Here is a 15966-nt window from a genome sequence, read left to right on the forward strand (position 1 = left end):
GAATCAGTAGTAGATTCACTAGTTGCCACCGTTGATTGATTTCCAACCATGACTTGCAACTTAGAACTCTACGGTTTGAAGGGTAAGGATTAAAAAAAAAAATCAGGCACAGGAATCAGTGGCTCTAATACCATAAACAGAGAATTATTTTGAGAGAAATTCTCTGATAATTTTATTCATCAACAGTCAATCAATATATACAGCAGGCCTTCCTATATTTAGTCTCCTAAATCATAGGACTAATTGGTACAATTGATATATACAGTTGTACTATCTATAGTTGGACTACTTAATTAGTTAATTATAGGACTGATTGGAGAATAACAGCTAACAATCATTAAGAATGGTAACTTTCTAAAGTAGGACTTTCCTAATAAGATGTCCATGAAATTGGCAGAATTCTTTGCTGAATTCCAACAAAACTAAAACAAGTTGCAAAACATGCATGCCATTGTCACGAACCTAGGGTTCGTGATGGGTTAGAAGAGGAATTGGGGAAGAACAAAGAAGAAATGAAGGGGGGGGATTGAAGAGAATTAGGGAGAAAGTTAAGAGAAATGAGGGAGAGCCGATTGGAGAGAAACGAGAGGGAGAATTGGTGAGAGAGAGAATCAGATTTTCTATTATCAATTTCAGCATACCCAACAAACCAATAGCAGTAGGCTTATATAGGCATTATAAGCTCACTAACGGCCTAGCACATGCACCTCATGTGCTTCTAAAATATCTTCTAACTATTATTATAATACTATTACTATATTGCCCTTTACTTACTATTTGGGTCATGACAATTCCTCCCTCCTTGAGAGAGTTCTTGTCCCCAAGAACTTACAACAATTTAACCATTACTCCTTAACCAATACCAACTCTCTCTAGCTTGGTTGTTCCTTCCTTTATCATTCCCTTTCTAGGCCGCTTCTTCTTTGTTCTTGGATACTTCTCGGCTGAAACCGAAATGATAATCAGTGCAATCAAAGCTGCATCTTCTTCCAAGGAGCGGCATACCATTTCCTGTGGGTTGGTGATAGCTACCAGATTAAGATAGCTTGTACCCATAGATTGAGGATCCAATATGATGCCAAATCCAGTCAATATATCATCATCTAGTGCCTTCATTGCATTTAGCTGCTTCTGGTCACAAGCAACAACTGAAACTTGCAGTCCTTCAGCCTTCAATTGATGTTGCTCCTCAACCTCAAAATTTACAACAACATTGTGGCACATTTTAGGATCAGATCTACACACCTTCACAACATTGGAAGATATTTCAGCTACAAGTAAGCCATCTTCATAGCAGTTCTCATCATCAATCTGATTTGTAGACTGATTCTCAACACAATTTTTAGCTTCTTTCTCTTGCAACATTTGGCCTAAACTGATGTCTTTGTAACCTCTCTTTACTTCTTCAAAATCATTGGTTACCCTTGACAAGTTTTCTTCAGTTCCAGCCAATGGTTCTTTAGTCCCAACATGATTTATCGCTTGTTTAATAACTGAATTTTCATCCACCTGAGGAGACATATTCCCAACCTTAAGCTTGGTAGCTTGCAGCTCATTATCAACTGATCCAGGCTTCCCATCTGGTTTAAAATCATCTGGCAGCTCATCATTTCGGTTGGATGGGGCAGAATTTTCACTGCAATGTTCACCACGCTCTTGGTTCCGCCTTTCCTTCATTTCTGATTCATGCTCCAACTCTTCCATAAAATGATCAATGCTCCTTGCTTCCTTGTTTGCTCTTTCTTTCAGCTTCTCCTCTTGCTTCTCCATTCCAAGGAATTTCTCCTTGTTAAAGCTTCCGTGATAATCATCAAAATATTCCACCGGAAAGTTGTAATGATATTTCTTAATCAGTATCATTGCAAACTCTTGTAGCTTCTCGCGGAACATTCGACCGAATTCCTTGCACTCTTCATCAAACCCACTGCTGGTTCCTTTGTCCTTGTTGCTGCCAACAGAAAATGCAGCCTCCTTTGGCTGCCATTGAGGTTCCATCCCAGCTGAAAGTGAAGCTTTCTTCTGCTGCAATTGAAGGCTCATCTGCTCCCTGTATGCGCTACCTCCCCTAGCTTCACGAGTAGGACAACTCAAAGGCCAATAAATAGGAGCTTTGTACATCCTAAACCCCTCACTTCTCTTCAGCGTGTACCTCTCAACAGTCATCCTGAAGCTGATCCAAGAAGTGGCAAATTGCAGCCACTGTTCTGCTTCAAGGTCAAGTTTATTGTAGCAGCGGAAGAAGTTGCACAGTTCCAGCAACTTGATTAGCCTCCTAGAATCCCTAGATCTCCATCAAAAGTGTGAATCAAGCGCTACAGTGGTCACCTTCACAACCGAAATCGCCGAAGTCACGGAACTAATTTAGATCGCCTGCTGATCCGGGTTTCTGCAATCGCCTTCAAATTCTGAGAGTCAAGCTCCTTGCGTCGGAATCAATTGGCCAAGTCGTCTTCCAATTCCAAACCTCAAATATCAGCCGACCTCACCTCCTTGTGCGCTGAACTCAATTTATGAGATTCAACCAGAAATTAATCAACTAATCAACAGAAAAAAGAGTAGAGAACTAACATGGGTAGGGGTTCGCCCAGCTGTAGGAAATCATGCTGGCAAGGAGTTCGTCAGTTCTCCTGAAGATCGAACAGCCAGCGCCGGTTTACCACTTCAACTCCGGCTCACTGAAATCGCAGTCGCGGATGGACCTCCTGCTCGCCTCAAAGAAAATCAATCCACTCTTCCGCTTCTGTGGCTTACGGTTAATGAATGCCACCTCACCCACTGCTTCAAGAAGTCGCCCAGACTTAATTCACCTCAAACGGAATTCACAGAGATTTGGGTTGGCTTCGCCTTCAAGTCTGGAGCGTCACAACAGCACTCCTTGCTGAAATAGCTCTAATACATGGTCAGATGAATAAACCGTCAGGAGCTCGTTTGAGAGTTGGTTTGGCTGCTTTGCTCTCATTTTGGTAATGGAGGAAAAAGGGTGAAGCAACTGAAGAAGAAGGGTGAAGCAACCGAAGAAGGCCACTCGATTAACTCAAGCAGAAGGAGTCGACGGCCGAGGAACTGCTCTCGCCTGGTATTTCCGAAGTTCTGGTAGCAACTGCAATGGGTTCAAGAAGTCGCTCAGATCCGCTTCTTACCGTCTGGGTCGAAATCACTGACCAATCAAAGCAGCAGTACCCCACAAAACTCCGGTTGGAATTCTCGATCAAAATCGCAACACCCAGCCGCGCCTACAGGAATTAATCGTTGGAAGTTATTTTACCGATCTTCAACTCGAATCACAACCACAGCCAAGGATGGACTGCTCTGATACCATTTGTCACGAACCTAGGGTTCGTGATGGGTTAGAAGAGGAATTGGGGAAGAACAAAGAAGAAATGAAGGGGGGGATTGAAGAGAATTAGGGAGAAAGTTAAGAGAAATGAGGGAGAGCAGATTGGAGAGAAACAAGAGGGAGAATTGGTGAGAGAGAGAATCAGATTTTCTATTATCAATTTCAGCATACCCAACAAACCAATAGCAGTAGGCTTATATAGGCATTACAAGCTCACTAACGGCCTAGCACATGCACCCCATGTGCTTCTAAAATATCTTCTAACTATTATTATAATACTATTACTATATTGCCCTTTACTTACTACTTGGGTCATGACAGCCATCTCCATCAGAAAGTGTGGAATCTCCCAATCTTCATGATGATGAGGCTGACTAGATAGATGCATGTATACATAACCTCAAACTTATCCTGCTCGGTTGAAACAAGACGTGTTCAGAACCAACCCTACTTCTACTACTACATAAAATGAGAATATGGATCTTGTTTTTCTCCTATCTGTCCGCTCACATTATCACAATTAAGCCAGGGCTTGAATATAGGCTTATTGCCATGTGCTAAATGGAATCTTAGACTACAAGACAATAAGATCTTCACATAATTTGATGCCTTTATGGACAAGGTGGGTTCCTTGATTTTTGCAGCTGGCTTGATGTCACCCACCCACCCTGCAGTAGCACCTCAGTAAAGCGAAGATTATGTTGAAACCTAAATTATAAAACTAACAAAGAACTTAAAAGCCTGGAAATGACAAGAGTCTGAAGGAGGTCCCATTGTTGTGCTCAGATGCATGGCCCATGGTCAGTGGTAAGCAGCTGTCCTTTTTCACAGTTTGAGTGAGGCTCAATATAATAAACATGTTATATACTATTTCTTCCATGACTTACTAAGCAGAAAACAAGTTAGCTAAAACTGGTATGAGACTTTAACATGCACTTAGATGCAACACTGCCACTAAAACAAACCAAGCAAGTCTATTTGGACTTTGGCGCTTCAGCCATCAGCAATTGCAGAGTTAATACTCCTCTTCGTGTGGGAACTACCATAAGTTGAAACAAAAGAATGAAATTGTTTCATTCCCCAAGCATATTTTGTGATGCTAAAAACTTTTGTAACATAATCACATTTCAAAGATGGTACATTTTCTGATATTCAAGTTCTTAATTTAACCAATAAATTTTAATAAAAAAGAAGGATAGAAAACATGACTTATGTCTATCGAAATATGCATGATGCTATAGTATAATGCCCACTGATACAATCAAAACATCGGTGATTTCAAACATCATATAGTCTTAGCTTCCAATCATGTTGGTGGAGGAAGATAAAGCTATGGCTGATGCTAAAGAATAAATCCGAGAGATATCGGATATCTCTTATTGTTATCCATATCCTCTTATCTCTTATTGTTAATAGTTTAGTTCAAATTGTTGTTAGTTATCTGTTTAAGTTTGATGATTTAATTTGCTTATGTTATAATCTAGAGTTGTATATTAGGAGATATTTTAGGAGTTAAGAGTTGAAGTTGAATTAGTAATGAGCTAGGAGACTTGTATATTTATTCTCAAGGAATAATCGGAAATCTATGTGGTAGAATTCATCCAATCTACCTAATTTTATCATGGTATCAGAGCCTTGCTCTTGAGATATCTAATTAACAAAGAGTTCTTCTTATAAGAGAACTCTTATACAATGGCAGAAAACCCTCAAACCAGTGAGGTCTCTACCTCAAATTCTCCTCCGGCACCCAGTAGCCAAGTTTCAGCAGCAAGAAATATTCAAGCTCCAGTTGCAGCAACAGGCTTTGATGGATTTTCTCTACAAATCACTCTGAAAAGTTGAATGGAACCAACTTTCGCGAGTGGTTCCAATCGGTTATGCCTGTGATAAAAGGTAAAGGCAAGGTTGGATATTTAACTAGTGAAATAATGCGGCCCAGTACAGAATCTGCAGAATATGGATTATGGGAAGCCAAGAATGCCATTGTCATGACATGGCTTGTGAATTCTATGGAACCAAAGGTTGGACGGACTTATCTATTTTATAAGACTGTTAGTGAAATTTGGAGTGCTGTCCAAGAGATCTACTCAGATTTTGCAAATACTGCCCAAAGTTTCCAAGTTAGATCCACCAAGCAAGGTAACAATTCTGTAACTAAGTATTACAATATCTTGACTGAGCTATGGCAAGAGATGGATCTCTTTCATGAGATCACTTGGGAATGCTCAGTTGATGGAAGGCAATATGATAAAATGGTGGAGAAAGAACGAATATTTGACTTCCTACATGGTCTAAATCCGGATTTAGACGAGGTAAGAGGAAGATTGCTTGGAACCAAGCCTTTTCCCTCTATGAGAGAGGTATTTGTTGAGGTTAGAAGGGAGGAGAGTAGAAAGAAAGTAATGCTGTCAAATCATTCATCCAGTGAGGGATTATTACAAAATTCTGCCTTGAATACAACTCAAGGAAGAATGTCTACTCCAACTAAAGGTGACAACCAGCGAGAAAAACAATGGTGTGACTATTGTAACAAGCCATACCATACAAAAGAGACTTGCTAGAAGCTGCATGGAAAACCTCCTAATTGGAAACCTAAGAATCAAAGGAAAAGTGGGCAATCAGCTGCTTACATGATGGAATCTGACAAAGGAACTCCAGCACCGGTTTCTTTAACTTAAGAACAACTGGAAGTCCTTCACCAGTTGCTGACTCAAACCAAGATACCAAAGCCGGTTGAAAGTTCAGACAGCAATAGCCATTCGATGGTATCTTTGGCCAAGCAAGGTAAAATTAGTCATTCTCTATTCTCAAATAGATTATCCACTGGTGCTTGGATCATAGATACTGGAGTTTCAGATCATATGACAGGTGATATTGGTACATTATCAGATTATAAGCCATGTAATCAGAATATTATAGTTTTTATGGCTAATGGTACAAGGACTTTTGTTCAAGGAACAGGGACAGCACATGTTGCAGGATTAAGCCTAAAAATAGTCCTTTATGTACCTAATCTAAGGTGTAATCTTTTGTCAGTAAGTAGGATTACATAAGACAAAAATTGTTTAGTAATATTTTCTTCCTCTCATTGTGTTTTTCAGGACATATCGTCGGGGAGGAGGATTGGCAAAGCTGAAGAAAATGATGGTCTATATCGAATATCAAGGCTGGATCACCAAGAAGAATTTAGGTCCTTAATTCACTCCTCTTTGATTACTGTTTCTGGAAATAACTTGATGCTTTGGCATCAAAGATTAGGACATCCTAGTTTAGATTATCTTAGAGTCGTGTACCCTTCAGTTTCTATCAATAAAATTCAAGGCTTCTCTTGTGAACATTGCATTCTTGCAAAACAAACTAGAAGTACTCACTCCAAACATACCTATAAACCTTCACAACCATTTCACTTGGTGCATAGTGATATCTGGGGTCCAGCTAGAATTCCAAATCTAACCAATACTCTGTGGTTCATAACCTTCATTGATGATCACACAAGAGTATGTTGGGTATTCCTATTAAAGGAAAAATCTGAAACCTATTTGATATTCAAGAAGTTTCATCAAATGGTCAAGAAGCAAGGAGGGTATATTTGTATCGCAAAGGAAATATACTCTAGACTTGTTAAAGGAAACAGGCAAGTTAGGATGTAAACCAGCAAGCACACCACTTGAGCCTAACTGGAAGAATAGAGAAGGAGGAGAAGAAGAAGAAGACAATCAGGTAGACAAAGGCATGTATCAGCGGCTGGTTGGCAAACTCATTTACTTATCACACACCAGACCCGACATTACATGCGTTGTAAGTATTGTTAGTAAATTTATGCATCTCCCAACTAAAAGACACTTGAAAGCAGCCTATCACATCCTTAGATACCTAAAGGGAACACTAGGCAAAGGGCTGCTATTCAAGAAAAGTCAAGACAGAGGAATAGTCGGTTATGCAGATTCTGACTGGGCAGACGCAGTGGAAGATAGTAAATCAACATCTGGATATTGTACAAGGTTATGGGGTAATTTGGTGACTTGGAGAAGAAAGAAACAGCAGGTAGTAGCTTGCAGCAGTGCTGAAGCTGAGTATCGAGCTATTGCTCAAGCAATCTGTGAAATAATATGGGTAGAAAGGCTGATGGGAGATCTTTCTATGCAAGTATCATCTCCTAAACTACTATATAGTGATAGTAAATCAGCTATCAATATAGTTAATAACCCTGTTCAACGTGATAGAATGAAGCACGTCCGAATTAATCGACACTTCGTGAAACAAGAAATGGAAGAAGGAGAAATCAAGTTGACCTATATACCTACTGCAGATCAGCATGCTGACATTCTGACTAAAGCAATGTAGAAACAAAGTTTTGAATCAATCCGAAGCAAGCTGGGAATATTTGATATATATCCCTCAGTTTGAAAGGGGGTGTTGGTGGAGGAAGATAAAGCTATGGCTGATGCTAAAGAATAAATCCGAGAGATATCGGATATCTCTTATTGTTATCCATATCCTCTTATCTCTTATTGTTAATAGTTTAGTTCAAATTGTTGTTAGTTATCTATTTAAGTTTGATTATTTAATTTGCTTATGTTATAATCTAGAGTTGTATATTAGGAGATATTTTAGGAGTTAGAGTTGAAGTTGAATTAGTAATGAGCTAGGAGACTTGTATATTTATTCTCAAGGAATAATCGGAAATCTATGTGGTAGAATTCATCCAATCTACCTAATTTTATCAAATCAGTATCATATACATGGACCTATCATCTTAAAGCAAATAACCTCAAAGATATCTGCAATCATAAAACGAAACTAACATGTCATTGTAATGGAAGATTCTGAAACCATTTCTACAAGAATAACATTTTCTTTTGGATGTTCCTCATCTTCACATTTATCAAAAATCATGTGGTCTGACACATGACAAATAAAATATGAATATGTTACAGGACAGCTATGTTTTAAAATATTTTGCTATGTTCTATTTTCTTTTCTCAGATTATTTTCTAATTTTTCTGTTAGTTATGTCAGTTCTTAATATAGATATGTTGTTCTCTAAGAAGCAGCTCCTTGTTCTAAGATGGAAGTTATTTCTTCTAAGATAGCAGTTACTCCTCTACGTTACCGTAAGATTTATATGCAATTCAGAGGGGAATACAGGGGAGATATGCAGTATATTTCAGAAAAGTTTTTTGAGTACTTTCTTACTCAAGATAGGTCAGAAAGGAAGAAGCATTGAGCAACTTCTTTTTCTGATTATTCTGTTTCAGGACCTATAACCAGATCCAGGGCTAGGGATCATACCAGAATATATGATGGTTTATACCGGGATGCTGCCCTCTTTATCATGACTCATAGGACTTTGTGTAATGGGGTTGTAGTCATTTAGGGATATTTGACACGTATAGCTGGCACCCCAAGGTCGAGCTCCTGCCAGGTTAGTTTAATTAAGGTGATCCTGGAGAATTTATACAGCGTATTTTGGGGTTATAAGGAGTTTATAGACTTGGAAAAGACCTATGATGGTCCCCATAGTAGTTTGATTGAAGGTATTAGAGAAGAAAGGCATTCAAATTATTTTGTACATGTTATTAAGGACATGTAACATCAAGCAAAAACATGTGTTTGAACTTGTGGAGAAGATATTCAGACTTTTCTAATTACAGTTGGATTATACCAAGGATTTGTATAGCCATAATCTCTTTGCTTTGTAAATGATGAACTCACAAAGCCCAACTAAGAAAAAGTAGCTTAGCGTATGTTGTTTGTAGATGATACTGTTTTGATAGATAAGACAAAAAGAAGGCATGAATAATAAACTTGAATTATAGAAAAACACCTTAGAATCCAAAGATTTTAAATTAAATAGGTTGAAAGCTAAGTATGAATATGTGAAATATAAGCGCAGTAAAAGTAGAAGTGTGGATGTTTTTATTGTGACACTTGGAGAGTAAGTTATCCAAAAAAGATTTAATTTCAATATCTTGAATCACTTATTCAAAAAGGAGGAGAGATTATAGAGGATGTTACTCATAAAATCAAGGAAAGATGGTTAAAGTGAAAAAGTGTATCCAGCATTTCATGCAATGGTAAAATCTCTTTAAAGCTAAAAGGGAGGGCTATAAGACCATCTTGTCATATGGCTCAAAATGTTAGACAATTAAGAACCAACATATACAAAATATGAGTATAATTGAGATAAGAATGCTACAGTGAATACATGGCCATGCAAAAAAATAATAAATAAATAAACCTATGAGACAAGTCGATGAAATGTAGAAAATTTGTAGCAAAAGAGAGAAACGCCCCCCCCCCCCCCCCCCACCCCCACCTGACGCTGGAAAAAAAAGAAAAACAAAATTGATGATAAATATTTTAATATGACATAAGATATAATAACCTTGTAAGTCTCAAGGGTACAAATGGTGTTTTATAAAATTTATTTTGATGATATAAAAAAATGTCCAAACCAATTATCTTAGGGAGTCTAACTGATTAGAGACGTTTGTAGCACACTCTTTAAACACTTGAACACTTCCAGAATACTTCCTCTGTTTTAAGCCTAATTTGGAAAATTGAAGGGAACCCCTCAGGCGTCCAAACCTCTCCAAAAGTCAGGTCCCTGTTTTAAGACTTTATTCAGGTGTCCAACGAAAAACCCCTTAGACATCTGAACCACTCTAGAAACCCATCTCTTATGGCAAGTCTTACTTGGACGTCCGATGGAAAACCCTCAAACGTCAAACCCATTCTGGAAACCAATCTCCTATGGCAAGTCTTATTCTGACTTCTGAAGGAATGCCCATAGACGTTTGAACCTTCCCAGAATAGTTTTCAAGTGTCTCAATAAAATCCCTTAGACATCTAAATCAACCCTTGGCCAAGTTCTTTTTAGAAGTCTGAACCAAGAAATTCAGATGTAAAAATAAAGATGATACTAAGTACCTTCTTAAAATTTTTTATAATCTTCATAATCTCACAAAAGAGAAGATATTGTTGGTTGTTTGTAACTAATATCTCTAATGAAAATCAAAATTTCTTTCAATTGCTTTATAGCAAAACGAGTCAAACAAAATGATCTTTCCAAATTGGATATGTAGGCTTCTTATTGCAAATATGTCCTTATTCTAATATTTTGCCTATTACACTTGGAGTTTGACTATTTTCTCTTTTTTTTTCTTTTTTTTTTATCTCCATCGGACTTGGAGATATTTCCCTCAGATTGTTGTCTTCTCTTTTAACCTCATTTCTATAGATTTGTGATATTTCATTAATGAAATCGAGGGGGTTCTGGTTGAGTGCTCATAGAAGATGTTCCCTCTTTTTCATTTCTCTCTTAACAACTATTTCTTGAATTGAGGACTATAAATGAAGGCTTCCGTAGAGACTTAAGGATACACAGAAATCTAAAAACACTTGCAAGAGCATTCAATTCTCACAAGACAAAGAAAGTGTGTTGCTGAGGGTTGGAGCATTGAAGGAGATTTTCATTTACACCTTCTTTGTTTTTGTTGTATTCAAAGCTCTGTAAGTTGTAGTGTTTTTTAGTTGGTGTAATTATTCACTTAAGTGAGGTGATTCTCACCTTGGTGTGAGGGACTTGTTCTTGCCTACAGGATTTTTCTTGGTTTGGTAAGGGATTTGTATTGGTTTTCTAGCTCCATTGAAAGTTAGGGATTCTACTTAGTAGAACCTTCAAGGTTTCCCTTTAAGAGATAAGGCGTACGCTTGAAAGATATAAACCTCTATAAACTCTTTTTGTTCTTGGTTGTGTATGCACTCTATTTTCATATTTGGCAATCATCTTAGAACAACATAAAATCATTTTAAATTAATTCAACGAACTAAGTTAGATTTTATTAAAATCAAAAAGGGTCAATCCCCGGCTTATTGTTTGGGCAACAAACCTTATAAATAATATGGCCATGTATAGAAATGGATGAAGGTATAGATTTTATGTAGCCAACAACACTTAGTAAGATTAAAATTTTCATGGACAACTATGTCGTGTACCTAGGGTTCAACCTAGTGTTTAAGAGATAATTGGAAGGAATTTGGGAAAGATAAATCAGAAGAAATGGGAGGGAATTCAGGAAGAACAAAAACAGTGAGAGAGATTAGGGAGAACTGAGAGAAAGAGAGGGAAATTGAGAGAGATTGAAATCATATTTCATTCAATAATATTCTTCTATGTCTTGAATTAGATGGGTTCAACCTTATATACTAATCTATTAGCTAAGATTTGGCGCCAATAGGGCTGCCAAATATTCAAATCAGTACAGTTGAAGGCAATTGTCCTTTAGGTACAAACCACTACAACTACCATACAACTAAAAGGAAATTCATCAATACAACTAAAAGGAAATTCATCTATTATCTAATTACTACTATGTGGTCATGACAATTTCCTCCCTCCCCCCTAGAGAGAGCTCTTGACTTCTTGTCCCCAAGAAATTGTTGCAATTGGTCCTATTTCTTCACCCAATCCCGACTTGCTCTTCTTCTCCTGCTTTTCCATCCTCCAATCCTTCCATATATAGTAATTGTTTCTTGCACCTATGACATGGGCTAAATTGTTCTCTACACCGGTAGCACAACCCTACTTGTCTCCTTTGTTCCATCAAAAGAGACTTGGTTGAATTAGGGTTAGCATAAACCCTATGATTTGGATTTCTTTCCAGTTGCGAACTATTTGCAAGATGAATTTCGGTTAGGGGCTAATGTTTCTTCATAAGGGCTTTCACGGTCATTTCCTGTAATCGTGCACTTTCTACAGCATGTTTGACGGATTGTGGCTGAAGCATCTTGACGGTAGGTCTCAATTCTTCGCTCAAGCCGCTAATGAAGCTTGAGACGAAGTACCCTTCCGTTAGGTGGGGATTAAGGATCAACATGAGCGATTTAAGCTCCTCAAACTTAAGCTGATATGATTGTATTGTCCCCTCTTGCCTCAATTTGTTGAATTCTTCAACAACTTTCATCATATTCCAATCTCCAAAACTCTTGCAAAAGTCCTCCACGAATTCTGCCCACTAACAACCTTCCTTTCCTCGACTCCAACCCTAAAACTAGGCATCTCCAACATCATTGAGGTAGGCAGTGGCCAAAGTGACCTTTTGTTGTTCGGGCACATTATACACGCTAAACATTCGTTCACAACACCTCACCCACCATCTTGGGTTTTGGCCATCAAACAATGGGATCCCTAGTTTCGACATGGGAAAACTAGGCTAATTAGGGACAACTAGAGCCCCCTGCCTCCTATCCAAAGTATTTTCTCCTACTAATGGTGGATCCACATCAAATTCAAACAATCCCTTGGATCGGTGGGTTGTACCATGCCCAAGAAGGATTGGCTCTAAACTCTCTCTAGGAGGGAATTCAGGAGAGAGCCTCACTAGATTTTGGCTGGTGAACATCATCATGAATTGCTGCATCAGTTTGTGCATTTAATCACGCAGCAGATTATGCTAATTGCGACTCTCCTCGCGCCATCGTTCCATTGCTCCTTCTATCCTCCTTTCCACCACCAATTCCATCAATGCCTCCGAAGTTCCCATCCAGACCTGTATGTTTGCCACTGCAGTCGTGACTTGTTGTAACTGCGACTCCATTGCTTCATCCTAGTGCCATTAGCCATTGTGAAGAGATTGCTAATGAGATCGTCGGCCAAGGACCTTGCTCAGATCAATTCTCCTGAAGATCGAATAGCAAGCGCCTAGGGTTACAAAGTCAATTCTCTGAAAAGCCTCCTGAATCGGCTTCGCCTTCCTTGTTTGACTGCAACAATGCCTAAAGTTACAGTCGAAATCTACCTTCAATTTCGAGCCAAGATCTTGCTTACTCTCTCTCGATTTCGATCGGTCATTGGTACCTCCAAGATCAAATCAGAATCACTGATCTTGTTCGCCTATCAACGCCAAGGCCCATTTGAAATTGCTAGAACTCTCGGTTGAATCGTTCTTCATACCGTTAAGACTCATATCAGCACGTTGCTCGCACTCGCACTTGCCTATCATCATTGTGACCAATTGAAATCGTCGAAGTTCTTGAATTTTTCGGAATCGACTACCTGAAATCTCCTGGTTTGCCTCGCCTTCACGTTTTGGATAAGAGTTGCCAAAGTTCATATCTTATAATCAATCAAAATCACAGCCGAGGATTGACTGCTTTGATATCAATTGTCATGTACCTAGGATTCAACCTAGGGTTTAAGAGATATTTGGAAGGAATTGGGGGAAGATAGATCTGAAAAAATGGGAGGGAATTCAAGAAGAACAAAAACAGTAAGAGATTAGGGAGAACCGAGAGAAAGAGAGGGAAATTGAGAGAGATTGAAATCATATTTCATTCAATAATATTCTTTTATGTCTTGAATTAGATGAGATCACTCTTATATACCATAGTTGTTAAAGAAGCGCCTAGGCGCAAGGCGCCAGTTCGGCGCCTCGCCTGGGTCGAGGCGAGGCAATTTCAGCGAGGCCCTCGCTTTGCGCGGTGAGGCGCAAAGAGGAGAGGCGCGCCTCATGAAACCTAGGTTTTAATTAAAACCTGGGCAGCCCAATTCCCTCCTCACTCCATCTTCCTCCCGACTCCAACCGCGCCTGCATCCTCTCTTCCTCTCCTCTCCAGCCTCACCTCTTCTCAGTTCCAGCATGTATACATATTTACATTTCTTTAGTTCAAGTAAATGTCCACATTTTCTTTAATTTATATTTTACCTTCCATTTACTTTAATACATAAATGTAAATAAGAAAGTACCTCTCATTTGAATTCAATAAAAATATCTAAAAAATCAAAATCCATAACAATAAGAAAATAGAATTTTGATTTTAGTACAAACTCAGGATTTAACGATTTTACCACCCCCAAAATACATAACTACTATTTCTTGAAAAATTCATTAAAAATCATTTTAACAACAATGAATATTAGCTATCAAAATACAGGGAGATAGTTTTTCAAAATGAAAACATTTTCTTATATGTCTCCTTATAATGCATCAATCTTCTACACTTAAGAAAATAACATTTTTCAAAATGAAAACATTTTCTTGATTGTGGACTTATAGTGTTTATCGATTGTGAAGAGTACAAAAACTTGTCCAAAATGTCCTCCATCAGTAAAACAAGAGATTGGAGAGTACATGCAAAAGAAAAAGAATAACAAGGATGAGTGAAATATGGCACTGTTAGATGATGATTTTCAATTTGGTGAAGGGGATGATGAAGATATTGACCTTGATGTTGATGATCTCCTTGATGATGATTGATTAAAACTTCTTTATTGATTGTGGACTTGTAGTGTTTATATGTTTGTTTAAAACTTTGCATGATGATTGGTACTTAAACGAGTTTGAGACTTTAAGTTTGAACTTTGATGATGTTTTTAGTTTAGAATTTGCATGTTGTTAGTTTGGAATTTGAAGATAATGAATCATTAATGATATGCATGTGTCATTATTGATAATTTGATAGTTTTTTATGATTTTACAAGATTTTGAGTTTTTTTTCTAAAATGTGCGCCTTGCTTCGCAAAGACGCCCCTCGCCTCATGCGCTTCGCGCCTTAGGCTCCAGGACCCTTTGCGTATCGCGCCTTTCAGAACTATGTTATATACTAATCCAGTAGCTAAGATTTGGCGCCAATAGGGCTGCCAAATATTCTAATCAGTACAGTTAAAGGCAATTGTCCTTTAGGTATAAACCACTACAACTACCATACAACTAAAACGAAATTCATTAATACAACTAAAAGGAAATTCATCTATTATCTAATTACTACTATGTCCTTGGATCAAGAAAAACTAACAAGAATTCCATTTATGATTAGGCTTTCTTGCTTTTTGGGCTGAGGTTTAAGGCTCATGGCTAGTCTCACCTCTAAGTAGGGTGAGCCAATGCCTACCTGTTTTAGAAATCCAAGCTTCATATCATTTTATGGTATCACAAACTAATGGCACCTAAATTCAGATGTTACAAATTATGTTTTGACTATATGACCACTTAAGTCAATAATGTAATAACTAATTATTTACCATTGAATACTTGCTTACCCTTGTATAAGACTTTTCTTCATCAAGTTTAACACCATTTTAAAATGATAAAGGAGATTATACTTTGAAATACAGTGGGTTAACTCCCCTAAACTTCAGGAACAAGTTTGATCTTCAAGATACACTGAACTAAGGAAAGAGAAGGCTTATAATTTTTCATGCATGATGATTAAAGAGTAAAAGATGATAATTTGTACATGTAAATGAACTAGCAACAAATCTAACAGGCTAAAAAAGAATAAAAAAATATCATTTCATAATGCAAGCAGAGAATGCTTAAGATTTGCTAAAAAACTACAAGTTCGTTCCACTGACCTTGCTGCTGGCTTGAGTCGGCATCATTACTCAACATCCTCAACCTTTCAAGAATCTCATCTGCTATCTTCTGTTTCAAGTGTTTTGGCAATGCCACTGTGATTTCTTCACTTAAAATTTCGTTCTCGATTGCTTTAACCTTTTATCACAATCAAATAGGCTTAGTTAAACCGAGCTGCTTAATCAATTTACTAGCTAAATAACAGAATTGAACATCCAACAGCCACAAATTACAATCACCCTCATCAAAACCTTAAGATAGAACACAACA

At 37.9% G+C, this 15966-nt stretch overlaps 1 protein-coding gene across 1 annotated transcript in view; it reads right to left on the bottom strand.

Moving 5' to 3' along the window:
• Positions 1 to 15966, bottom strand: part of LOC127799499 (uncharacterized) — a 28042-nt gene that overhangs the window by 11423 nt on the left and 653 nt on the right. Inside the window, exon 3 of the mRNA XM_052333580.1 lies at positions 15696 to 15834. Within this exon, the coding sequence (XP_052189540.1) occupies positions 15696 to 15834 (139 nt within the window). The remainder of the gene's footprint in view (positions 1 to 15695; positions 15835 to 15966) is intronic.

The sequence above is a fragment of the Diospyros lotus genome, chromosome 4 (assembly GCF_014633365.1).
Source record: "Diospyros lotus cultivar Yz01 chromosome 4, ASM1463336v1, whole genome shotgun sequence".
Lineage (NCBI taxonomy): Eukaryota > Viridiplantae > Streptophyta > Magnoliopsida > Ericales > Ebenaceae > Diospyros > Diospyros lotus.